Source organism: Catharus ustulatus, chromosome 8 (genome assembly GCF_009819885.2).
Source record: "Catharus ustulatus isolate bCatUst1 chromosome 8, bCatUst1.pri.v2, whole genome shotgun sequence".
Taxonomy (NCBI): domain Eukaryota; kingdom Metazoa; phylum Chordata; class Aves; order Passeriformes; family Turdidae; genus Catharus; species Catharus ustulatus.
Window position 1 is genome coordinate 12445156 of NC_046228.1, and position 26271 is coordinate 12471426.

General features: G+C 49.5%; 2 protein-coding genes across 4 annotated transcripts in view; one reads left to right on the plus strand and one right to left on the minus strand.

Annotated features, from left to right (window-relative positions):
* Positions 1 to 8165: 8165 nt before the first annotated feature.
* INA (internexin neuronal intermediate filament protein alpha) lies at positions 8166 to 14615 on the minus strand. The gene is made up of 3 exons (XM_033066121.2): positions 13651 to 14615; positions 10115 to 10239; positions 8166 to 9576 (listed from the first exon to the last, which is right to left on the minus strand). The coding sequence occupies exons 1-3, from the start codon at positions 14581 to 14583 to the stop codon at positions 9303 to 9305; spliced, it is 1332 nt and encodes a 443-aa protein (XP_032922012.1). The 5' UTR covers positions 14584 to 14615; the 3' UTR covers positions 8166 to 9302.
* Positions 14616 to 20883: 6268 nt separating this feature from the next.
* The window catches only part of NT5C2 (5'-nucleotidase, cytosolic II), a 61576-nt gene continuing 56188 nt past the window's right edge, over positions 20884 to 26271 (plus strand). For 2 of the 3 annotated variants that reach the window (XM_033066118.2, XM_033066120.2), the window contains exon 1: positions 20886 to 20956. The gene's annotated coding sequence lies outside the window, so the exon portion shown is untranslated. Of the gene's footprint in view, positions 20957 to 26271 lie in introns of all 3 variants that reach the window. The other variant, XM_033066119.2, reaches the window with a different exon arrangement.

Sequence of the window (26271 nt, forward strand, 5' to 3'; positions counted from 1 at the left end):
CAGAAATGCAGACCAAAATAGGTAGAAAATTATGCAGCATAAGCATTATTTTTTGAGAAGTAGCATTAAATTTGTTGTTTTTCTTGAAGAAAGACAATTTTGTTTGCACTGGAAATATAATTGCTGGTAGTTTGGCTTATACCAAATGGTGGATCATGCATCTCTAGCCTGAATGGAGATGAGCTGGCTGTAAGCTGGTTTAACTATGCATGGGAAAAAAAAAAAGTAGCACCTCTTTCTACCTGCTTGCTGTATATGCAGTAATCACTGTCAACCTGATTTTGCTATCATATAAAGTCCATCAACTGACTTGACTGTCAGAAGCATAAATCCATTCACTTTAGCACATACCTTTCCAGCAGCTGTGAAAATGGTCACTTTTTCCACTCTTTCTAATGTGTTTTAGTGCATTGTAGTGGAGACCAGGGTTGAGTAATGTAATACCTGCCTGTTGCTACCATATTCACAGAGGATGTTAGGTAACTTTAATTTTAAAGTTAAAATACTAGGTTTTGTGACAACTGTAACACTTAAAATTTTCTTCTGTTTAAGATTTCCGTGTTGTCTTGTGCAGCATTAAGGACACAGAGCTCTGTGTGTAACAGTCTTGCTGCATCATCAGTATGGGGATTCATGAAAGCTTCCGTTAGACACCAGGCTCCTTCCCTTCCCTACAGTCAGTTTGGGGAAAAGGGGGAGATTCCTTTGTAAGGCATTTCAGAGCATTAAGTTACAGAACCAGAGAATTGTTAGGGTTGGATGGGCCTGTGGTGATCATCCAGTCCAACCTCCCTGCCAAGGCAGGGTCACCCAGAGTAGGTGACACAGGAATGTGTCCAGGTGGGTTTGGAATGTCTCCAGAGACGGAAACTCCACACCCTCCCTGGGCAGCCTGTTTGTGCTCTGCCACCCTCAGTGTAAAGAAGCTCTTTCTTTCAGTCCTCCTTTCTTTCTTTCAGTCAGCTGATGAGGCAGCAGCAACAACTGAGCTAAGTCCAGGGGTGAGGGTTTGATTGAGCTGTAAAGGGGTTCTGGAGCTTGAGGACACTTGAGCAGCAGCCCCAAGCTCCATCCAGACCTGGAAACCCTGGCAGACAGTCAGGCATGGAAGGGATGTTGCCAGGAGTAGAGAGGGACATTTAAATGTCCCTAAGGAGCAGAGCAACCCCTTGTGGCCTCTGCTGGACCCTCTCCAGGAGCTCCTTGTCTTTCTTGTACTGAGGATCCCAGAACTGGACACAGCACTCCAGATGTGGCCTCACCAGGCTGAGTAGAGGGGTAGGATCACTTCCCTTGACCTGCTGGCCACAATTCCCAATGCACTCCCAGATTCCATTGACCCTCCTGGCTGCAAGGGCTCAAATGTATTTGTTCACTCTCAGCCTAAGAGAACTGGCATCCTTTGTCTAAAGAAAGCTTTCATGAATCCTCCCTCAGGTCTTTACAATAAACATTGTTTTGTCTGTGAAGGTGGCACCATAAGAAAAAAGTTTCATTTGAAGTAATCCTCATGATGCTTCTAAAAAGTGTAACAAAAAGCCTTTTTAGCTACAAACTCCTATTTTACCTTTAAAGTTTGTATAAAAGTAGTGTTTAAAATGCAGCAGAAAATGAGATTATTTTGTTAACACCTTGTGAGTTGTGTTGATAAAAGATTATATATTGTAACAGTAAAATAAACTTTATTTTAGCCAATTTAAAATTGAGCCCTTGTGTTTCCATGCCATGTTTCCTATGTCAGCCTCAGAGTTATAGTGGATGATAGTGAAACTGCTGAATGTGCTCTGGGGTTGTTAGAATGATAAATTTCAATTAAGAGGCTGAATGGTGAAAGGTAATTCAATACCAGAGTCTGCACTGGAGGTAAGTGTGGTATTGTTAGCTGGAGTAACATGAAATCTCTGCGACTCTCCTTTTAATGAGTATTTTGGTGAGAAATAGCTCTAAAGAAGTCAAGATGACTTCTCCACAGAAACACAGGTGAAACAATCCTATGTAGTTAAAGGACCCCCTTTTTCATCAAAAAGAACACTTTTTTGTGAAAGACAACTCTCAATTATTGTATTTCATGTTTATGTTGTTCTCAAGTCCCTGGGAACTGACTCTGCCACTGGAGTCAAGGGATCTGTTCAAATACTCAATATTGCCCATACCATTATCACTCAGGAGCTTGTTTTCAAATTTATAACTCTGTGCTAAAAAATCATTATCAATATAGTCATATTTTACATTGCAAATTCACCTTTAACCCTGGCTTGAACTTCACATCTACAGAAGGGCTCATGTGCAGAGTTTAACAGCTATATAGAAGCTGATAGTTAATTCAAATTAATGTTATTCTAGGATGCATTTGACTTGCCTGGCCCCAAGAGGGCTGTGCTGCCACTGGCACTAATGTCAGTGTCAAATTCTGCTTTTCAAAAAAAAAAAAAAGACCTCCCTAATATCTTCAAAGGACTTTCCTGTAGGATAAATCACATGCCAGCTAAAATGCAGAATGCCAACACTCCCTTCTTCACCCTTTCATTGGCTTAATGAGGAACCCGTGGTATTTTTGACATGAATGCTTATTGACCTGTTATTTCCTTTTTGTCCACTTCTCTCTATTTCTTCTTCACCTGCCTTCAGAAGGTGTATTTTTAGCACAGTTTTCCTGGCTGAAGATCCTGTTTTCTTTCACCTGAAGGCACTGATGTGTTCCTTCTCTCCAGTGCTGCAGGTCCCCTGGGGCACATCCGTGTGCAGCAGGGTGACCTTTAGCTATTGCCAAGGCTGAGCTGAGGCTCTGTGGTTTCCTGCATAATCAGCCTGCTTGCTTTAAAATGTGCCAATCTTCTTTCAGCTCTCCTGCTGCTGTTTTATTTCTGTTGGTCTCCTTTTAACCTTGGCTTCCCTCCAGCCACTTTTGGTCGTGATGATAGAAGAGCATCTGTAACAACAGGCCGTCTATGGGATGGCATCTCTGCCCTCGTGGGAGATGAGCCAGCCGTGTGCTCTGGAAGTGAGGGGAGGTGTGCTTGGACTCATTCATTATTTTACAGACACTATTGTTTCTTGATGAGATAATTCTGGTTCTCCTTTCTCATTACTTTCTTAACAATATCATGGCTTACACAGATACTTATTAGATACTGCTTATAAATGCAGCATAATTCTGAGTTCCTGTACAGACCTGCTAATTCCCAGCAAGAGGAGATGATGAGCCTTAGTTTCTGGCCTTCTTATAAATGCAGAATGGAGCTACAATCAAGTTGTGAGTCATATTGGTTACATTCTGCCTGTTTTCTATGTGTTCAGTACAGGTTCAGTGTAACAAGAAGATAAGGTTCAAGAGACAGGTGAAATGTGCAGCTGAGCCCTGTAAGCAGAGGGGACCTGCAATGGCCAGAGGTACCTGTCATTTATATCCTGAGCATGAGTGCACCCAGCCTGGCTCTGCACTGCCAGCAGACTGTGGCACATGAGCCAGTGGTGAGCCAGTGGAGCTCCTAAAGCTTATTTCTATAGGTGTGAAACACCCAGAGTTTTATTGGAAAAACCATTCAAGCTTGTCAAATACTAGTCCATGTTGAATATATTTTCAGGGAATCATTAATCATTTATGTGCAATGATTTATGTTGATACATATTTAATAGTCACTAGGAAAACTATATCCCTGACATTTCTGGTTTTACTTTTTTTCACTGTGGAATGTCATTACTATAAAATTTGTGGTCAATACAAATGAGTGGAGGGATTCATTCCAGCAGTTGAGAGAGACTATTAACAGATACAGGAGTTTTTATGTATTGCATGCCTTTCTTTTAAAGAGATTGTCACATTGTCCCCATGACTCCTTTAATATGCTCAATAGAATGCAGCGAGGGGCATCCTGAGTGTTTATGTCCTTTAAAATGTACCTTTTAGGTTGTCATAAATACCTGCTGAGAAATGGAGAAGTGTTGCAAATGGTGCATTCACTTCACTTCTGCTTTTTATTTGGTTTTTCTACCTTGTGGTTCTTCTGAATTAGTTCAGCAGAAAGAGAAGCAAGGTGGCTACAAATGGAATTTTGCCATGTCATCTTTAAGAGAACCTTGTTGAATGAGCCAGAGGATATTTGCATTGACTGAGGTTTCAGAATGTTGCCATAGATACAGGTTTAATCACTGGACAAGTCAAATTTTATTATTTTTGAGAGAGAAATGGTAATTGCGTCTGAGATTAAATGCAATATTGATTGGCTGCCCTGCAACTGCAGAATTCTTGCTGGAGCTGTAGTGCCAGCTTTACTGGGTTTGGATTTAATGTCAAGCAGTGTATTTGTGTCAAATATGGCAGTGGTCTGCAAAAGAAATGTTTCCCAAAGTGGAAAAGAGAGCAAGCATTTTCTAATTGTGTGGTAAAAAAGTTTATTTGGAAATGAAAGCTTAAAATGTCTGCTTTCTTCCAAAGGAAATATTAACAGTAGAAAAGCGGGTGGTGGAGACTTGGCAAAGATTGAGGCAAATTGTGTGCTCCTGTGAGAGTCCTCTGAATGGATTTTCTGGTGTCTAGTAGGGGAAGTTCAGCTTCTCAGTCCATGAGGATGTTTCACCTGTGTACCTGATAGCATGAAATTGAGAGGGGTTTGGTATCTTTGAGACTTCCAGTGCTCTCAAATGTGGCTGAAGTTAAACTGATAAGCACAAGAAATGATCAGGGGAGGATGTAGGAGGTAAAGAGGACATGGAGTCTCAGTATGATCCTGTAATCCTTGTTCCCTTAAGAATCCAGCCTAAATGTTTTGGCTTGCTTGAATCATTTTGGCTTGCTTCAGGCATTATTCGTACATCTCTCAGGTCTCATTGGTAAACTAGGAATTTGCTAATGAGGTGTCATATCTGGGGCTTAGGGTGTTGCAGGGGGTGTTTTTTTTGTTGTTGTTGTTTTATTTTGTGTTTTGTTTTGCATTTCCACTGAAAATTTGCTTAAACTTAATGATGTTCTGAGCCTCAGTACAAACCATGTTTTTCAGTCTCATCTCAGCTTTTCCAAATAGCATCTCCAAACAGTTTTTTCTTACAGACCACACTTGGTCTGCATGTGCATCATCTCAGGGAATGACTACATGTCTGTCAGAGCATTTACAAGGCTGCTCTGGACATTGGGGAGCCAATAACTTGTTTTCCCTTGTGCTCTCTGGCATGCAGGCAGGCAGCAGCTGCCTCTCAATTCAAAGGCAAAGGAACAGAGTGAACCTGCTGTGGTAGAATGGGCTTTGGGCCTCTGTTGTTTCAGAACTGATACAGCACCTCAAGAGCTTTGCTGCCATCAGCAAGTGAATGTGTACCTGGGACTCTGGAATTGCACTCTGACATTTTCCCTTCAGGTATCTCCCTTCTGTCTAAGCAGATGTTTATCATGGACACTGTTCTTCCTTCTTCATGCTATGCTCTATGTCAGTTCTGGCCAGCACAATGCCTGCTTTAACAAGGATGTAATTGCTTGTCGCAGAGTTGCAGGCTCACCTCTGGTTGAGCTGGGTTTTGGATAAAGACCCCTGCACAATCTGTAGGAGTGCTTTCCTCCTGACTCCCCAGCTCTGCAACCTTTTGGTTCAACTGGAAGCACTGGAACAGATGAGGGTCAATGAAAATTCTTCCACCTCACCCCAAGCAGTGCCCTGTTTGCATGTTGTGCTGCATTTGCCAAGCGATCCTTATTCCCATAGGCCTGTGAAGTCTTGCATGAATGAGCTGGCATTGCTTGTGCTATTAAACTCTGCTTCAAAGTGTCAAACCCCAGTGATGGGAACATTTGATCATTCAGAAACATCTGTTTGGCTGCTGGTGTTAGGGCTCCATGTGGGTCACTCTGCAGGAAGAAGCTCTTTTCCTTAAAGAGGTGTCTGTGCCAAGAACTGGCAAAGAGAGAGTTGGCTGGATCCAGCCAAAGGTGCCGGAAGAAACTTTGCTCTGAATTGCTTATTGATTCCTTCTTGCTGAATGACAGCATTCTTCCTCAGTCTGGAAAAGGAGATGTTTGCCTTCCTGCCAAAGGAAAACAGGGGGTTTGTGGTTTTGGTTTTTTTTTTCCTTTGGCTGCTTTTTCTTTAGCTTACTTTTTTTACTTTTTAATGAATTGTAGCATCTAGATAAGCGTCATTAACAAAACTTCTCCGTGCTCTACATCTCCGCTGCATGGGCCAGCATCTACATCCAGGGAAAAAAAAGCCAGTTCAGTGGTGGGAATTTTGTCTCATTGTGTGGAAGCTCAAGTTCTCCCCAAGATAAAGATGAAGGAAATGCAGTATCATGGAGAAATAGCTGCGCTCTGCTGCTTCCTGAGCTGATGGCGCAGTCCGTGTCCACAGCTGCCTTTTACCCAAGAGGTCGAGGCTTTATAGGGGTATAAATCTTTCAACATCTGCAGTGTGACTCACTCCTTCCCTCTGGCAGCCTGGGTGTTTAACCAGTTAGAAAGATAGGACCACAGAGGAGGATTTATTGTCCTGTTCCTGCTTACGGTTTCACTGTAGAAGCCTTCTGGTGCATATAAGCAGGCAGGTAAGAGGAGCCGCTCTGAAGAAGACAGCAGTGGAAAAGGAGCCTGGATGGAGATAGTCAGAGGTCAGCATTGGCAACATGTTCAGCCAGGCCTGTCCCTCTTTGCTGTCATTTTTCTTCTCATAAAGAAAATGAGAGTGTAGGCATGGGCCTCCCTGCCTGTTGCCCCTCTGTCACCTCTGGAATTTACGCCATAAGACAGCACCAAACTGCTGCAGAGCTCCAGAAATGCAGGAAATCTCTGGGTTGGCCCTCGCACTGCAGCCATTTTCTTAAATAGTTTCTTGTCGTTCCCGCAGCTCCTTTGTCCTGCTCCACCACTGGCGATCCCTTTACATTGATATCACCAAAGTAAAATTCCCAGCTTCATTATTAGCATCTAGTTAGCTGAGCAAGCAGGAATTCTGACTGAGGATTGTGCTGGGAACAAAGGATGGGTCAGGCTGCTTATGCTCAAGGGACAGACAGCAGCAGCAGCGCTGGAGAGTGTTTGAGATTCAGAATATATTTCATTAGCTGCACAGTAACATCTGCTTTTTATTCCCCCTATGGACTAGGAGAAATACTGTGTGTTTGCATTTCCTAACTGACAGCTGAGCCAGGAGGTATTTGGACATTTCTTGATCTTGTTTTATGTGCCACTGCCATGGACTTAACTCTGCAGGTGCTGGCTCCCCCAGGCTCTGCCTGGGCACCCCAAGTTGCTCTGTGCTGTTTTGTTGGGGGCTGCTGGTGAGCTGCACTGCTCCAACCGTGCCCTGGGGCCCCTCCCCTGCCTCTGGAAAGCGCTCCTTGCTTCACCCACCTGCAGGGCTGCCCTCCCTGCCTGCCCACCCCACAGTGACAGGGCATGTCCCTGAGGTTATCAGTGTGACAGGATCAAGGTGTAACCGTGCTGCTCCTGGCCTGCAGCTCTGGTGGAAAGCCTGTGACTGTCACACTGTGTCCCTGAGGCTCTGGCGCACATTGCCATGACATGGTGCAACAAAGCAGGCATGGAAAGGCAACAGGACGGTGTACTCTGGCAGGACCACCCAGCAGGAAGCTGTCTGTGCTTTTTCCCTCTCCAGGCACATCTCAAGCAGAATGTGTGCATCTTCCAAATATAATCCACTGCTGGTCACAGCACCTGTGACTGCTGAGTTTACTTGGGAGGTGGGTGCACCCTCTGCTCTTCATCTGCTCTTGTGTAAATCACTTTATCTTCAGTTGTGCAAAGCACGAGGCTGTTTCTAACCCCTGAGCACACAGGCAGCGTGGAGAGGAAATGACAGGTACCTTGGGACTAAACTTTTAGGAGTGTGATGCAAATCACAGCCTCAGAGTCGATTTTTTGGGCAAATGACGGTGTACTCGGCCATGGCAGACCTTGATCCCTCAGCCAGCTGGCCATGAACTCTTCTGCACAGCAGGGCCACCACAACAGGCACCTGAGGTGAGTCCCAGACATTGCCCTACTGCCATGGCTGGGTCCAGCCTTACCTTGCAAGCCCAGCAGGAGGGGTTGGCAGCTGTACCCCAACACTGAGCTCTCTGCAGGGGCCCAGAGGGGCTGCTGAGCACTGAACCAGCTGAGGGCCAGACACCGAGGTGTGTTCCCAAAATGACGCAGCAGCAAAGACGACAGAACAGCTCGATTTGATCCACACAACTATTTCTTTTTTTAATTATTAACTTGTGCCTTACAATAGAAGAGGAAAGAGTGCGAGCAAACAATTTGCTGGTTCCAGGAACTACTCTGGCAGCACCGCAAGGGCAGCGAGGTCTGGTGATGATAACCCTGCCAGGGCACTGACACACAACACGCGGAGTCTCCGGCTCTTGCAAAAGCGATCGCTGGCGATTTAAGGCATTGAAGGAAACCTATGGTTATTAAATCCTATATCAAATTTGGCACACGTTGGAACAGTTAGAGCGGAGACAAGGATGCTTTGCAGGCTGGTGTTCAGGAGTCCTGCAGCTTCCCAGTGCTGGCTGGGGCACGATGCTAATCTGGACACAGTTTTCATGTGAAGCCTGTGCAGCCAAACAAGGGGCCCTCAGACCCTCATATCTGGGAGACTGATACCAAATGAGGTGCTGCACCCCGCAGCATGGTGGTGCCTTTGCCTCCAATGTAACAGTTCCCTGCCCTCTGCCTGCTGCTTATAAACCCCATGTGCCTGGCTTGACTAGTGCTGTCAGAAAACAAGTTTTGTCAGTACTAAGAAAAATTAACATTCCTTATAGTTCAAAACATACGTGGCTGAGATCAGATGTCAGGTGTGGTTACAGTCCAGTATGGCTATTTCTGTGCTTCTAGGGTTAAAAGTGGATGGCTACAGTTTGAGGAGTGGGGAAGAGTTTAGCTGTACATGGATTTGGATAGTTGATGAAGGTATGTAGCCTTGAAACTAGTAACAGTAAACATGTTGAGTTGTTTCCCTCCCCTCCCCAGAGAGCTGGCTCAGCAGCATTCCCAGCTGGCTGCCCCTCGCCCGCTGCAGGAGAGAGGGAGTGCTCCGAGTCCATGTGCCACCACCACAATGACCAACATGCATGTCTAGCTACCTGTCCTGTGTGCCCCCACCCCATTTAAAAGGGAGCAATGTGCCAAGCTCGGCCTCTGTGTGGCAGGACCCGCAAGGAAGCCATCCCTGGGTGTCCCCAGGGGGGTTATGTGTTTTCAAGGGAAGCTTCCTGCGAGCCCAGTGCAGCTTTGTGCCCAGAGGAGCAATTTCAAGGCCGAGTGGAGACTGTTCCCCCTCAAATGCTTGTGAACAGGGTCCTGATGGTTAGATCTTTGCATTTGCAAGGATTCCTCCATGCAGGTTTAACCTCCCTCTTTTCTTGACAGAGGTTATGGTCCCCTCAATCACCTCAGCCCTGCTGGATGACATTTTAGAGGTCACTTTAATAACCTCTCCTTGCTCCTCCTCTTTGAAGGACAGAGTAGAGGAACTAAAGCTCCTTGGCTTGAAGGAGTAAGTGGGGCTGGGAAGGGAACTGAGTGATTGAAGGCCACTGCTTCCCATGTTGAAGAGGGTCTCCTCTCCCTCCAGCAGCTTCCTGAAAGCACATCACAAGGCAAGAGGTTAGTACGGGGATGTGAAACATCTGCAAAACTTGAGAGCAAGGTGTGCCCTGCAGGCAAGTCCAAGCCATCCCCACAGGGCACACTGCACCATGGAAATGGTTTCAAAATCATATTTTGGTCAACCATTTCTGGAAGACTTGCAGTATGGGGTACATGAGAGCAACTTTCTCCCTCCTCTCCAGAAACATCAGGAAAATTAATACTTGAAGCACAGCCTTTTGCTTCTGCTTTTAACTTTGCAAGAGAGATAAGTTTCCAACCCCAACTGTCCCCATTAAAAAATATTGTTTCTGGGATGGCTGAGGGATGTCGTTCACAGCTGCTAGATTGAGGCAGGACATGGAGCTGTGACTTTTCTCCAGGCAGATCAGGCAGCAGAGATTAACAACATGCTTGTGGTGCTCCTTGAGTGTGTACCCAAGTATTTTCTGCGCCTTTGAAAATACCCCAGCCTAGTGGGTTCAGGGGATTGGGCAGTGTCCAGGTAGAGCAGGAATAGAGCAGCCTTACCTGTAGGCAGCTATCTCAATATCAAGGGCCATCTTGACATTCAGCAGATCTTGGTACTCCCTCAAGTGCCGAGCCATCTCATTTTTGGTGTTCCTCAGGTCATCCTCCAGCTGCCCAATGGTGTCCTGCAAAGGCAAGGATCTCAACCCTGTATTTTGGAACAGGGACTTCTGCCACAGTCCCACTCTGCTTTGCCCATTGTAGAGACAGGGAAGTTGCAATGGGCAATTGATGGCAAATCCCACCAGGAGCTTGGGACCATGAAATCTCATGCTAGTAGGGATGAAGAAGCAGGCAGAGACCAGGCATGGCTTGTGAGTGTGTGCAGTGGGGGAGGCTTTAGCCATTGGATGGATGGATGGATGGATGGATGGATGGATGGATGGATGGATGGATGGATGGATGGATTTATGTGGTTTCCCATCTGTAGCAGGGTGTGTGAGATGGGCAAATAGTGCATGGTGGTGGGACTCCCAGTCCTGCAGGGGAAAAGGCAGGCTGCTACACAGGAAGTTTTGGGTTTAAACATTATCAAAGTAGAGGCAATGGCTAAAGAAGACAAGTGAAAGCACCCTGCACTGCAGCAGCAGAGAAGAAAGACTGCAGTCTGCATCTGCAGGGCTTAGGAAGGGTTGAGACATGCTTCTAGGAGGTGGAAGGAGAGGTGCTGCTGCAAGGCGTCCCCTCCAGGTGGGGAAGTCTGTCACCTTCCTGGGAAAATGCCTCAGAGCCCCAGAGTGGGGGATTCTGAATGCAGGGATTTCGGGAGGTTACAGAGGGGCCCACCCTGCAAGAGCCAGGGTGCTCAGCTGGACAATGGTGTCCTTCTAGCATCCTTCAGTCACATTTGCCCTGCCTTTTATCCCTTATAACCAGTTCTACTGTGATGTGGAGGACTCCAAGGCCTGAATTCCTGCTAACAAAGGAGACTAATCTTTTCTTCTATTTTTTTTCTCAGAAAACAAGCAGTCTGTATTTTTCCCGCATGCATCTAGGTATCTAAGCAGCAGCTTGAAAGCAGTGAAACCCTTCCCAGTCAGGTTTCCCGCTGCCAGATGCCCCACTGTGCCACCAGAGGAGCGTGATGTGGAACAGGAATGAGTCAGCAGCTTGCACTTAAGCCACGACGCAGCCCTTCCTACAGATCCCTGCAATGGCCACTGCCAACCTCCACTCTCCTGCACCCCCTCCCAGAGTCAGGCCTTTGCAATTGCTTCCAGATCCCATTTCAGCAATCTTTGTCCTGTCATATCCTCCTCATCTTGCACCCTTCCCATTCCTGTCATGTCCCAAGCTTCCTTTCCTGCCTAACCTTCCTCATGGACAGTGCAGAGGCAGTCATGGCATGTGGAGCTGCCCAAGGAGCAGGGAGCTGTGCTGACCCTGATGCAGTGGGCCCTGTTTGAGCAGAGCCCTTGGGAGTAGCAGCTCATCCTGAATGCAGCATTGAGCATGTCACAGCCAGATCAGCTGAGCACAACCAGCCTTGCAGGATTAGGAGCCATCCTTGTGGTCTCTGCTCAGACCTGTGCTGCCTTTACCATTTTCCACAGAAAAAGATCTGCAAGAAGCTGTGCCTCTGAGGAGATCATTGGGGCATCAACTGAAAAGCCCCAGAACACGCATGGCTGCTGCTGCTGTACAGGTTAAAGCCTCTGCTCTGATGCAGACAGATTGCTGCTGCACCGAGCCAGGACTTGAGGTGATCCCCACCCTGGGACAGTTCCACTCTTGCTGCTGTGACTCTTTGTGCCTCCAGCCCTCTTCCCTCTGCCTGTAATCCACATGAAGAAAAAGCTCTTTCAAAACTGATTGTCCTTATTCCTGGTCTGCACCTCTTTTCCACACCCCAGCTCTACCAGCTGGTAGAATAAAAACCCCCTCCTCACACCACTGCAAACCTGTCCTCTAACAAAAAGCTCTTGCATGCTGGTTCAGATTTGACTGGACAGCCCACAATTATAAAGACATGTCCCTGCTTTAGCAAGATCATTTTAAAAGCTCAGACAGTCTGAATATTCCCTTTTAAGACACACTTCCAACCTTTTCCATTGTTTGCAGCCAGGGAAATTACTTAGGTGCTACACATGCACATTGCTCAAAAGACTTTTAAGTATTACTAACATAAAGCACATCCTGAGGATCATATGGGAAAATTCTGCCATGCTGTCACAATTTCAATTATGATGCTGTTTAATCCAGTTGCTTAATTTTTTTTTCCCAATTGATAGGTTGCTCCCATGGCATCAAGAGTATTTAAGAAGATTACTGTGTATAATTTTTCACTATAGATAATACTTGATATTGTCTATTTCCACAAAAATTGTTGAAGACCACCTCAACTGTTCAGGAAGCTTGCAAGCAGCTTGGAACTAAGCCACGAATTCTGGAGCGCCTGGCAAAATTTGGCCTTGGAAATGACAAAGCATTACTTGGGCCCTCCAGGTAAGATTAAAGGCAGTTGTTTTAGTATTTAGAAGGAAACGGCTTGATTTAGAAATCACAGATCATTTAACAGCCGTATAATAAAACAATCTCATTATTCTTTTTATTATAAATCATTAATATCTCCCTGTAACAAGAAAATGTGGCAATTCTGTGATAATGGAATAAGAGATACGGAGCACTCAGTGTCTGCCTCACATGAGTCTTTCCACAGACATAAAAGATGCTGGGGTCTGTCTGCAAGTCCAGACTTAACATTTGCAGAGCTCCAATTTCTGCAGTGCAGGTGCCAAAAGCCAGGCCACAGGGCAAAGGGCCAAGCCTGGGCAGACAGCTTCGAGGAATTACCCACAACAATGTGTAGGCAATTTTGGACCTGATCCTTAAAGGACAGGGCAGGGACTGATCGATGCCCCAAACAGCGTGTGCAGGGATGTTCCCTGCAGGAAGGGAGTGTTGGAGGGGGTGTCCTGGCCTGCTTCCCCAAAATCTATCCTGTGGGGTTTTGCCTCTGGATAAAGGGTGAAGGCAACAGGCAATGCCATGGTGGGGCAGGATCTGTGTGCAGGGCAGAGAGGCACAATGCTGAGTGGAGGGAAGGCCGCAGGGATGCCCAGCACTGCGCAGCGCTGCAGGGGCACTGCCGGCATGGGTGGGTGCTGCTCAAGGCAAGAGGGGTGGGTGCCGTGCCGTGCTGGGGGTGCTTTGTGTAGCGCGGCACGGATCGGGACAGCGCAGGCGATGGCGCTGAGCGATGCGGGCTGGGGGCGGCACCGCATGGGGCCGGGGTGTCCAGCGCTGCACAGAACTGCGGGAGGGGCTGCTGCAGGGGACAGAGCCGCGCTGCAGCACTTCGCAGGCCGCGGAGATGCTCAGCGCTGCACAGGACCAGGGAGGAGAGAGTGCGGGGTCGCGGGTACCGGTGCGGCACCGCGCCGAGTGTTTGTGTGGGATGAGATTGCTGGTGCTACACAGGGGCGGCTGCTGGGATGCAGGTGCTGACTGGTGCGGATGGAGCGGGAGGAGGATGCTCGGCGCTGCCCGGTGCCAGGGGAGGGGACAGTGACGGTTCCCGGCGCCGCCCGGCTCACCTGCAGGCCGGCGGCCTCGGCGTTGTGCCGCTCCTCCAGCTCCTGCAGCTGCCTCTCCAGGGACTGGTGAGCGCCGCGCAGGCTCTCCATCTCCACCAGGCGAGCCTGGAGCTGGCGGCGGCACTCGCCGGCCTCCCGGCGGCTGGCGCGCACGGCCTCCTGGCTGCGGGCCGCCCGCTCGTGCAGGCGGGCGCAGCGGGCGCGGTACCAGTCCTCGGCCGCCTGCAGGTTGCGGGCCGCCAGCGCCTCGTACTGAGCGCGCAGCTCCCGCAGCGCCGCGGCCAGGTCGGGCCGCTGGGCCGGCGGCGGGGCCGCGGCCGGGAGCGCGGCGCCCAGCTCGGCGAGATGCTCGGCGTGGGCGCTGCGCAGCGCCGCCAGCTCCTCCTGCAGCGCCGCCGCCCGCCGCTCCAGATCGGCGCTGGCGCGGGAGGCCGCCTCGGCCGCCTGCTGCCGGGAGCGCAGCGCCCGCTCCGCCTCGGCGCGGCTCCGCGCTTCCTCCTCGCAGCGCGCCCGCAGCCGCTGCGTCTCCTCGGCCAGGCGCGCCCGCTCCAGCGCCGCCTGCGCCCGCTCCCCGTGCGCCTCCTCCAGCCGGGCGCGCAGGGCGCGCAGCTCCCCGCCCAGCAGCTGCCCCAGCCGGCGCGGCTCGTCCGAGCGCTGCCGCAGCGCCGCCAGCTCCGCCGCCAGCGCCTGGTTCCGCTCCTCCAGCGCCCGCACCCGCTCAATGTACCCGGCGAAGCGCTCGTTGAGGCCCTGCAGCTGCTCCTTTTCGCTGCTCCGCGCCCGCCGCGGCTCCGCGCCGCGCTCCCGCACCGCCTCCGGCTCCGCGCCCGGGCGCGCCCACCGGCCCGCCGGCATCTCGGGGCGCCGCGGGGTCTCCGCGAAGAGGTGGCGGTAGGAGGCGGCCAGCGCCGCCGGCTCCGCGCTGTAGCTCATGGCGGCGGAGCAGGACCGGCGGCGGTGCTGGAGCTTATGTACGGCGGGGCGGAGCGCGGCGCGGCGCGGAGGGGGCGCAGGGCGGAGCGCTCGCGCGGGGTAGGGGCGCGATGCAGTGCGGTGCGGTGCTGTGCTGCGCGGTGCGGTGCTGTGCTGTGCGGTGCGGTGCGGCGCGGCAGGAGGCGGCAGGAGCTGTCCGTGCGCCCCGGTGCTGAAGGGCTGTGGCAGCGGGCGGGGCACGGGGCGGGACGGGCGGATAGACGGACGGATGTATGAATGTAGGGGGTTGTGTGTGGGGAATAGATGGACACACGGACGCAGAAGAGGCATGCAAACATACACAGGCATACGGACGAGGTCATACACACACACAAAGAGACGGATGCACCGGCATGTGAAAAGGGTCAGGTGCATTCACAGTAAGACACAACACGTCCACATGCTCAGAGCCAGAGAGACAAAGGGACAAGCAGCCGTTCAGAGAGACACACAGATGCGCTGGCAAGAAGATGCAGAAAGGGAGACAGAAGGAAGCAGGTAGAAATGGGCAGGTGGAGACAGAGAGTCAAGCAGGTACACACACACACACACACACAAATCACTCTTGCTGGGGTATACCCAGCTGTCCTCTCCAGTGCTGAAGGGAAGCTGTGCTGTGCATCTGTGTTTGGGCTGAAGGTGTCCTAGGGAGGTTGGTTTCAGCCCTTCTTCTCTGATAAGGATCGAGGTGCCTACGGCTGTGTGAGATTTCCATGGGATGTTGATGGGTGCTGTCGGGGTGCAGAGCTGGGGATATGGCTGGAGGAGGGTGTGACCAGGACAGAATCTGATTATGGTCAGTCCAGATGTACCACAGGTGATAGACAGGGACGATTTTGCCTTGAGTTGTTTGCCAGGAACTGTAACGCTTCCATTTCTCTTCTGCCCACGCAGGCAGGCTGGGCCCTCCCACTGGCTAGGGTTTGCTGAGAGTACCCAGGGCTGCATCACTGACAGGAAGGGGGATACATGCACACCCCACCTCCAGGCCAGGTGCACTGCCTGCACCCCGGTGCAGGACCTCCAAGAGATCAGTGAGAAGTGACTGATTTCTGGACTAGCAGCAGAAAATACAGCGGTGAGATGGAAAAACAACTTAATTGTGATCTAAGTGAGAGAAACAGTGAAATGAGGAAATATTTGGATTCTGTGCCCCGCTGTACATTTCTGTGCCACAGAGATCTGCACTCATGTCCCGTTCTTCTACTCCGCTTATCCCTGTTTGTCCTCAGAGGTGACCAGAGGACAGCATGAGGGAGTTCCAGCAAATGAGCAGGGAGGACAAACAAGCCAGGGCTGGCATTGGAGAGAGCTGTGATTTCCAAAAGAGCTGTTGCTGTGGTTGAGCAATACCTTCAGTGCAGGTAGCTCAATGTGCAGCTGCAGTGTGAGCTGCACACTTGCATAATCCAAGCAGCTCACGTTTTGATGGCAGAGCATCCCAGGCAGAGAGCCTTGGCACAGGTGGGGCTGCCAAGGCTTGCCCTGGCTTGGGCTGCCTAGCTCACACTGCCAGGGCAGAAATCCTCTCTTTGGTCTGTTTTTTCCCCCAGCTATTTCACATATTCCTCAGATACAAGTGCATTTTACCATTTCCTCAATATCTCCTACTTTGCACTACAATATCCTAAGTCAAGGGTAACAATATCCTAAGTCAAGTAACTGATCACAGAACTGAGAAGTTTCCAGTGTTTTAGTTATGTGCATGGCATTGCTTTGATGACTTTGCTCTGATGATTATTATTGATGATAGAGGTTTCTGTGGTTCTCTTTGTCATGGAAAAGTGGAGTGCAGCTTACCCTGGCTTCCTCACCTATGCTGTTTAACACTGCCATACATACGTACCCTAACAGCTGAGTCAGGAGTGTCACAGTTTCCTCCAGCACATGAACTACAAGGTAGTAGAACTGCTGATTTCCATGAAGAAAGACCCTGGGATAACCCCTTTGCTTCCCAATGGGTCGAGGTGCTCTGACATCATTCTACACACCCAGAAGGAGACTGCATGAAACAGTTGAGACCTGTGTCAGTTGCTGATGTGACTGCTGGAACCGTGTGGCTGAATGAGTGCAAGGGGTCAGAGTCACTAAATTAGAGTGAGCACTGCTGTCCTGCAGAACAAGGCTGTGACTCAATGGCTGGAGAAAAGCTGAACACTGGCATGTCACACCTGAAACAAGATGACAAGCTGGACAAGTGGGCACAAACCAAAAACGGGGCAGTGCCTGTGATGTGTCAGGAAACCTTGACACTTGAGTAACTGTTGGGACACAGACACACATGGCATCTGTGGACTTTATAAGGGGCAACTTTATAAGGCTAGGCAACAAGCAGAAAACTGTGGAGACCCTGAGAAGCATTCCCTAGTTAGGGAGACACAAGAGGCTCCTTTCACAGCAAATGCCAACGTGTCTTTGTTTTGTTCCTTTAGTTGGCTCCGTGTCCCTTCCCTGTGTCTCAGTCTTTCAGTCACTCCCACCCTGTTTTCCCGTTGGCTCCCATGTAACCCCGCCTTTGTGCCGCCCCCATTTCCCTGGTAATTGGTCTCTGATGCTTTCCCCGCCCCGAACACCCATGTACTTGAACCTGGATCCTCACCCCGAAGACTCGTCTTTGCCTTTGCCTTTGCCTTTGCCTTTGCCTTTGCCTTTGCCTTTGCCTTTGCCTTTGCCTTTGCCTTTGCCTTTGCCTTTGCCTTTGCCCCTGGACTATCCATGCGGATGACTGAAATGAACATCTCTGTGGAACCCCTACGAAGACCATTCCTGCCTCTTTACCTTCAACCATATTAACAGCTATCCAGGCTACAACAGAAAACCAGAGAGAAACAGTCCCATAGCTAAGAATTTTGCACCAATGAAACAATGATTGGTTGTATTAGGGATTAAATTACCCAGGACCATTCCATACCTCTCAGTTATTTCAAAAAGCAAATCTTGTATGTGTGACAGCAGGAGGACTCCTTAAAGCTCTGTGATACTCTCCACACAGCATCTGCGTGCTGACAAGGCTCATTAAACCACTTATCTCCTGTGTTGCAATCTGCCTGGGCTTGTGAGTCACAGGGAAAAGCCATACTCTGAGCTGTGCCCACAGGGCAATGGGACACACACCTCCTGGCCAGCACAGCCCATGAAACAAATGCTCTGGGGAGCTGTTTCACCACCAGCCTCACCACAGCAGCTTCATGAGAGGGAAATGTTTGCCAGCAGGGGGAAAAAGGCAGCTCTCTGTGTCTTTCAGGAGGCTGCTGCCAGATATCCTATGGCATAGGTGGGTCTGACCACCAGCAAGAAGGAGAGTTCTTTGGCTCAGGGTAGCAAAGTCAGGGAGAAAATATGTAAGTACTAAACACACATAAGGAGGATGGATGCATTTGCTTAATTGCACACACACACACACACACACACACACACACACACACAAATAAAACCAGGAAAATGGTTGTACTGTATCCCTCTAACTCAGGAGTTCGTTTCTCACAGTGGAAGATTAATGCTTCTTTGGTATAACTTCTCTGATTCTGTCTGGCTGCAGCTCTGGGGCTTTCCCAGACAGCAGTCACATCTCTGTTTGCTGGCCCTTATCTAATCAGTGCAAGTTCACGTCCTGCATGCCATTGTGCTGTGTAATCCACAGTTTGATAATGCACTCTATGAAAAACCATCTTTTTCATGTTTCAGAGTGGCTGCGAGATAATTTCTTTCCATACCCCTGGCTTGTGGGACACAGTGGAAGAGCTGGGATATGGTTTCTTCCCACCCATCTCCCAGTGCAGAACTCTGCAGACTTCTGCCTTACTCCACTTCACCTCTTTCCTAGGCTGACAGGTTTTTGTCTGTTTCATTTTCCTTCACAGAAAAGCCATTTCACATTTTTAGTCATCCTTGTTGGCTTCAGTGACTTTTCTGGGGTTATGTGTTGGAAAGATACACAAACAGACATTTCAGGAGGGGCCTTGCCATGAGGATGCCTGGAAATGACAAATACAGATGGCTGCATCTCCAAGTGAAAACTCTTGCTTGGGGGCCCAGTGCAGGTGCTGTGAAATGTCTGGTATTGGCTGAGATTCCCTGGCAGGCAGTGCCTTCTTGCCAGAGGCTTGGCACTGAAAATGGGCTTTGGACAGCCAGAATTAACAGTTCTGCTGCTGGTTGGTGTTTCCCCTTGGAAGGGGATGGAGCAAGGCTGACAGTGCCTGGAGAGATACCATGGGCCAAGTGCATCCAAGTCAGCAAAACCCTGCCCAGCTGCAGGGAGTCCCCACGCCAGAGGGTGGTGGCAGAGCCTTATCACCTGAAGCAGAGTAGAGGGCAATATGAAAAGCTGAGGGAGTCCTTGGGGAGATAAAGGAAATATCATGGCAGTGGGGATAGAAGAGCTGGTGCCAAAGTAAGGCAGACACTCCCAGCCTCTGGCTACCACAGAGGCATGGGAAAGGAGATTGAATGAGTGTTCCAGTGGCTTGGCACAGCAGCGTGCGCCTGGATGAGATGGGGTAGATGGATGGCTGCCATCACCCTTGTCACTGGCAGGGATCAACCTGAGGAGCCAGAATCTCAATTTTCCAGCCCTCTAGGGTCAGGAAAAACAGACAGAAAAAGGGAGGCTTGTTTAGCTGGGGATGGTTGTTTTGCTCTGCAGTTTTTGTGGTGGTGCTGACCCAGCATGGCACCAGGAGGACACCACAGGACAGTTTCTGCTCTGCACAATGATCCCCTTAGCCTGTCCAACCTACTGGCCATGCCTGGAGGTATGAGGGATGTAGTCCGTGCTCAGAGTAGGGTAGGATGGGACACACCTTTGGGGACTTCCTCACCACCCTCCAGACAGCAGATGGGGCACACACCGACCCCAGCCTTGTCCCAGCCCATGCTGCAGAAACACTCCCCAAAGTATCAATGATTAATCACATCATTTTAACTGAACCTCTGGCTCTCTCAGCCATCGTGGAGCTTAAAAATAAATGAACATTGTGCAGCATGGGGAGCTGATGTCAAAGTAGAGTAGGTTTTTATTTAATACTGAAGCCTGTGCTTCCTTAAACTCCTAGCTCAAGGTATTGTAACTGAATTGGAAACAAACACAAAGTAGCCTTGTAAGAGACTTTGAAAATGAGCATTATGTGGCACAGAGTAACACCCAGGCTGGCTGAACTGTGAGAGCTCAGGCAGGCCAGGGAGGCGCAGGCCTAGCAGTGCAGCCCCAGAGATTTTGTCTGCAGTGATGCCAGGCCCCGGAGGAAGCTGCTGAAGAGGGCCTGTGTGGTTGTTCTGTCAGTTGCCACACTGAACCACAGAATTGTTAGGGTTGGAACCCTAACAGACCTCTGGAGATCTTCCAGTCCAACCCCCGTGACCAGGCAGGGTCATCCGGACCATGGGACATGTCCAGCTGGGTTTTAAATGTCTTCAGGGAGGGAGACTCCATAACTTCCCTGGGCAGCCTCTTCAGTGCTCTGCCACCCTCAGCATAAAGTTTTTCCTCATCAGAGAAGGTCACGGGTCTGGAGTACCTCTTATTAGGAAGGCCTGAAGCCTGCTCAGCCTTGAGAAGAGGGAACTGAGACAGGACCTCATGAATATCTGAATAAATATTTGAAGGGAGGGGGTCAGGATGATGGATCCAGCCTCTGTCAGTGGTGCTGGGCAATAGGACAAGAGGAAGTTCCACCTGAACATGAGGAGGAACTTCTGTGCTGTGTGGGTGAACACACACTGGAACAGATTGCCCACAGAGGCTGTGCAGTCTCCCTCACTGGAGGTGCTCAAGAGCCGTCAGGACACAATCCTGTGCCACGCCTCAGATAACCCTGCTTGAGTGGGAGGTTGGACCAGACAATCCACTGTGGTCCCTTCCAGCCACATCCATTCTGTGATTCTGTGACTCATGCTGAGGTGGAACTTCTTGTGGTTTAGTTCATGGCCATTGCTCCTCATCCTGTCGCTGGGCACCACTGAAAAGAGCCGGGCAGCATTTTCTTGGCACCCGCCTTTGAGACATTTACATGCATTGATGAGATCCGCTCTCAGTCTCTCTCCTCCACACCGAGCAGGCCGAGGTCCCGCCGTGTATCCTCACACGGGGACGCTCCCGACTCCCTGTCCCCCTCACGGCCGCCGCCGCCCCGCTGCAGCCGCCGCCGCTCTCGCACTTTGCCGACGGTCCCTGGGCCGCGGGCCGTGCGGCGGGCGCGCGGCTCGCACACTGCCCGCGCTCCCTGCCGGCGGGCGGGGCGGGGCGGGGCGGGGCGCGGGCGGCGCCTGCGCAGTGCGGGCGGCGCGGGCGCTGCGGCAGTTGGTGCGGGGCAGTTCCACCCGAGCGCGGCGGGAGGTGAGAGCGGCCGCGGGTGCGCGCGGCGGGTGCGGGGAGCGCGCGCGGGGCGGGAGCGCGCGGGGCGGGGGCGCGCCGAGGACCGCCGGGGCGGGTGGCGGGGGGGCAGCGACCCCTCCCTCGGGCGCGCGCCGCGGTGAGGGGCGTGCTGAGCCCGCGGCCGCGGCTGGGGCGGTGCGGGGAGACCCCCGGGGCAGCGCCCGCCGCTGCTCTGCCCTGCCCTGCCCTGCCCTGCCCGGGCAGCCGCCGCCGCGTCCCGCCCCAGACAGGGCAGCCCCTCGCCGTCCCTCAGCCCCCCGAGCTGCCCCCGCCTGCGGCAGGGCGGCGATTCCTTGCCCGCTCCGCCGCCCGAGCCCCCGGCACGGTGTGTGTGTGAGCTGGGCCGGGGCCGGCACCCGGTGCCTCCGTTTCCGCTTTCCTTCCGCCCCACGTGGAGCGGAGGGTCCCGGCGGCGCCTTGCCGCCCGCGGGTGCCCCCGGGGCCGCCGCCCGGGCGGGAGGGGCGGCGAGCGGCGCCGCCGCTCCCCGGGCGCGGAGGGAGCCGCGCGGTCCCGGGCAGCCTTGGGTCGGGGCGAGGCTTCGCTGTCACCGCTCCGCTCCGTTCCGTTTGACTTGCTCTTGGCAGCCCGGCTGTGTCAGCCTGGAGCTGATAACCCCAAGCCAGGACAGAGGCACCAAGTAAATAAATAAATGAAACAAACCAGTGCAAGATTGCTTTCCTCACATTTTGCTTACTCTTTTTTTTTTTTTTTTTTACTCCCCTTCTTGCGTGCCAAAAATAATGTTGCAAAATGTGTGGTGGAAACAAACCTACACTGGTTCTCTGATAGACCAGATGACTTAATATGACAGTGCTGTTTCTTATAGCACAGACAGTTTTGAAAATTCTTGGAATCACTGAGATTATGAAACACTGAAGTTTGTTCCCTTGCTAGTGTTTCTAAAGGCTGCCAAGCTGGATGCTAAGACTCCTCTTTGACGTGGTCTTGAGAGCATTCCTCCCAAGCTGTAGTCACTCATGTTCTGAAATATTTTTTTTTAGCTCTGTAAGATTTATTGATTGAACATCAAAGATTTCAGAATGCTCCCTAAGTAGTCACTTGAAAATCTCCCTATCAGTTTAGAGTAACATTGTCACCAACTGAAATTGATCCAAATACTCATTTGTCACTAGAGATTGAACTGAATATATGAAGTTTTTTAGGTACTGCGTAGTTTCATTGAAAACCAGAAGCAATACGCAAAACTGCATTTTGAGCTCCGGTTCAGGTGCTGAATTTGTAGTTCCAGCACTGAGCAAAAACCCCAGTGTTTTACATGCAAATCAATCAGCTTAGCTCAGGAAGTCTGTCACTGTCCCTGTCAGCCTGTGTCAACCTAAACATATTTTAGAGTAGAACTGCTATTTAAAATAATCTATTGCCATTAGTCCAGTGTCCAAAAGATCGTTCAGGAACTTGCTGGTTTGATTAACAGCGGTTGGGGTTTGTTCAAGCATAGACATGGTTTCATTATATAGCACAATACAACCTTTACTCTGTACAGCGTCATTCAAACAAATTGTATGGCTAATGCACCACCGAACTGCGTTTAGAATGCTCCATTGAATTAAGTACAATTGCAGAGAGAAATGGGGAGAAAAGCTGTAAGAATGGGAGAGGTGTTTTCAGCTGAGGTTTGAAATTAGCAGCCTGTTAGTATATTTGCACTGGTAGCAGTAGTGTTGTACGATGGTTCTAGGATATACGCTAGTGAAAACCAGACGCAGGCTGAAACTTTCCCAGGCAAATTTCCAGTTTGTAGGCAATTTTCAGTCATCATAATGATGATGATAATGATATCCCCCCTTAAGAACTGTCACTCCTTGTCATGTTTTATTCCTAATATAACTTGAAGAAAAAGCTAATAGACCCTTCTTAAAATCACTAGAAATATTTATCCTAGACATTTTTTTAACTTCCAGGGGATTTTTTTTTGACAGAAAACTTAGTGTGGTGTTTACTGGTAAACGTTGTGGCATTGTGGTTTTTTTGGGGAACACTGAAAGGAATGTATAATTTCCTTCAAAAATATACAAGTGTATTATTTTTGCACTGAAAGTATAAGGGAAGCAAACTCTTAGAAGATGGTGTTAAAATGATGCTTATTGAAAAAACAGCTTTATTTAATCACATCATAACTCTTAGTTGCAGTTCAGCGTAACAAAATAATGAAAAGTGATAGGTGGGTGGATGAGCTGGTGCAGTGTGAGCTGTTATCTGGGGATGGCACAGGCTGGCTGCAGAGCAGGTCTGGTGCCCCAGGACTAGCTGAGAGGGTCTGCAACCTTTGAATCCTGCAGGAATTGTAGATAGTGACTTGTGAGGTGGTGCAGGAAGAAGGCCTGACCATAGCTCTTCCCCGAAAATCTTGGGCAAGAGACAGAAGTGCAGTCATGCAGTTGGAGTCAGTGAACCCATCTTTTTGCGGGAATCTTGAATTAGGGAGTGCTGTGGGGTCTGAGTGGGTCAGTACCATGGAATTTGCCATTGCTTGGGCGCTGGTGACAATCCTACACAAAGCAGCGTTACCACGAAGTTGCTTGGCCTGGGGAAAGTGGATTGATGGTCTCTAGCCAGGCTGCAGTGGAAAGTTGTCATAGGAACTGGCTCGCTGTTCTGCAGGCCTGTGCCTTGTCTTCGCTCCTTTGAAAGATCACCTCAGGATAAGAAATACCACCCAGTGTAGAGCCATGAGGAGAGCAGGGCACTCCTGCTCCACCAAGGGAAACTGAGGACAGTGCTGTAGCCAGCAGGGCACAGCCTGAGCGGTGTGCCTTGGGATGAGCTCACAGTGCCTGCTCTGCACCAGGCCCACAAACACTGGGTGTCCTGATATAAAACAGCTGTGGCTTCTTCAGCAGTGAGAATAATAGGAGAGAAAACTGAACAGAATGTGCCTGGGAGGGGAAGCCTTGCCTGGCTCTTTGGGATGTGTTTGGGAAGAGATGTTTCCAAGTCAGTGCGTGGGAATTCCTCACTTATTGTCTGTACTGCATCTACTTTCAAAATTTTATTTATTTAGTGTCAGCAGCACAAATATAATTTGAATTTTATTTGAAATGGCCACAATCTGAGTCTTCAAGATTTGGCTATTCTGTGCTGAATCTTATTCTTTGTGACTATCTTCGAAGAGCACATTGATATAAATATTTCCTATTTTAAAATGTCTGTTTTGTGCTATTAAAGAAATTACTATGTGTCATGATTATGATGCTTGTAGCAATGAGCTGTATTTTGTTTTTTAATCATTATGACTTATTAACTGGAATGGTTCCTAAAACCTGGGACTTTGCACTCTACACAGAGATCATGTGTATAAACACGAATCTGCTTCTTTAACACAACTGCAGAGGGAGTCCAGCATATAAAATAAATAGAACTTTATGTATGGTAAACAGACCTTAAGCAACATCTGGAAAAAATTGCATCTGTGTTAAAGGTAGCCACTGTAAGCAGCTGATATTCCAAACCTACCTGCATGAATGTAGTTACTAAGTCCCATGCATGTGTTTACGGCTAAAAAGGTGCTGGGGAGACCTGGCTGTATGAAGGCATAACTGGAGAAATACATTTTTTATATGGCAGTATGAGATCGAGGAGGGAGCCTAAGTAATTCAGCCTCAAAAACCCATGGCAATCTGTGTTTAATCTTTATTATTACCTGAATGTGTAACAGTGTGTGCACCATACTATAAAATCAAAAGCAGATTTACTCTTACTTCCTGGAAAATTTGGTCTCCAGACATAGGAGCAGTGAGTGGCTGTGTGCCAGAACTCTTAGTCCTGATGCTTTCTCAAGTCTGGTACAGCACGGTAGAGGTTAAACTTGTGTTTTACTGGTGACCTTAAATTTATCATCCTCTGGGTATGAATACCTGCTGTGGGATTTACCAGCAAAGTCAGCCTTTTTTGGTGGTTTCACTAGAGACACCATTCTGACTAAACTGAGGAGGTTGGAGACCCCACTATGATCGTCTGCATGCTTCTCTTAACAACCAGGGAAGAAAACAAGGGGGTTCTTACCCTGTGCATCATTCCAGCTCAAACTGACTTAAGTTTTGCAAAGGTGTGAGCCCATCAGATGTGGAGAGCAGAAATCAGAGTAATGAGACACATGTAGAAATTATGCTGGGACTGAAACCTGTTGGTTTCTCTTTTGAAACTGAAAAATGTGTGGGCAGGGCTTCTGTAGGTGGATGGAAGAAGAAAGGGAGGTCCAAGGAGATGTGATTCTTCTGAGATTGGAAGGTGGCTCCAAAGTGAAGTCAGTAGAAACAGATGTGCAGGAGCAGTGTACTCTAGTGCAGCTCTGTTGTACCCAGCCTGTAAATAAGAAGGCAGTTGTGGTTGCTGTAACTGCCATTCTGGCTTTTTTCACCACAAGTGATTTATTTAAAAACAAAAGCACCTTGAAGTCATTATGTGGTCCAAACTTAGCTTAATTTAGTTATAAAGTATTCACAACTCCTAGCTGTGTTTCAGATATTTTCAAAGACTTACTATTTTACTTATGTGGTTACCAGAAGATTGCCATTGAGCCTTGCTTGGCACAGTTGGTTCAGAGGAAGGGTAAAACAGAGAATTCCTGTACGTATTTCTGCAGGAGGCTCTAAAGTAGAGTGGTTTTCCACTGTGTATTTAAGAGCAGGCCTTTGGATTAGCTGGCTTTGACCCAGGCCTTGTAGTTCTCCCTGTTAACATTGGCATAATAGATAAAACTCTTAAGATATGTTATTGCTAGATTTTCAGGAAGCAACTTCTCACTGAACCTTCCAGGAAGGTACAGTTCCCCAAAATATTTTCCAACTGGTGTGGTCCAGTTTTGGCAGTTGTGGTGGCCAGATCTGGCTTGTGAGACCTGGGTGGGTTGTCCCTCTCTTGTGTGAGTTGCTGCCTTTTCCCTGGCAGCAGCTGCTGCCTGCACTGCTGTGGGAGGAACAGCTGCATCCCAGCTGTGTCCATTGGGTTCAGGAGGAAGGGTTTAGCTGTTCAGGCAGTGTTTGCTGCTGAAATCAGTATTCCTTATCTTCTTTGGAGAATGTTAGCTGTGGATGGGAATCAGCTCATACTTTACTGCTTGGACTGTGCTCCTCTTGGCATTTGCATCAAATGCAGTGTGTCTGGCCATGGCATCTAACAAGAGAAACTTTGTAGTCAGTTTGTAAAGTAACCTGGAAAGGAAGGTAAATTCAAAAGACTGAAGATGGTTTAGCATAAAGCATCCAGAGTTCTCTAGACTAGCTGAAATCTGGTGGTGTATGGGTTGATTCAGTTG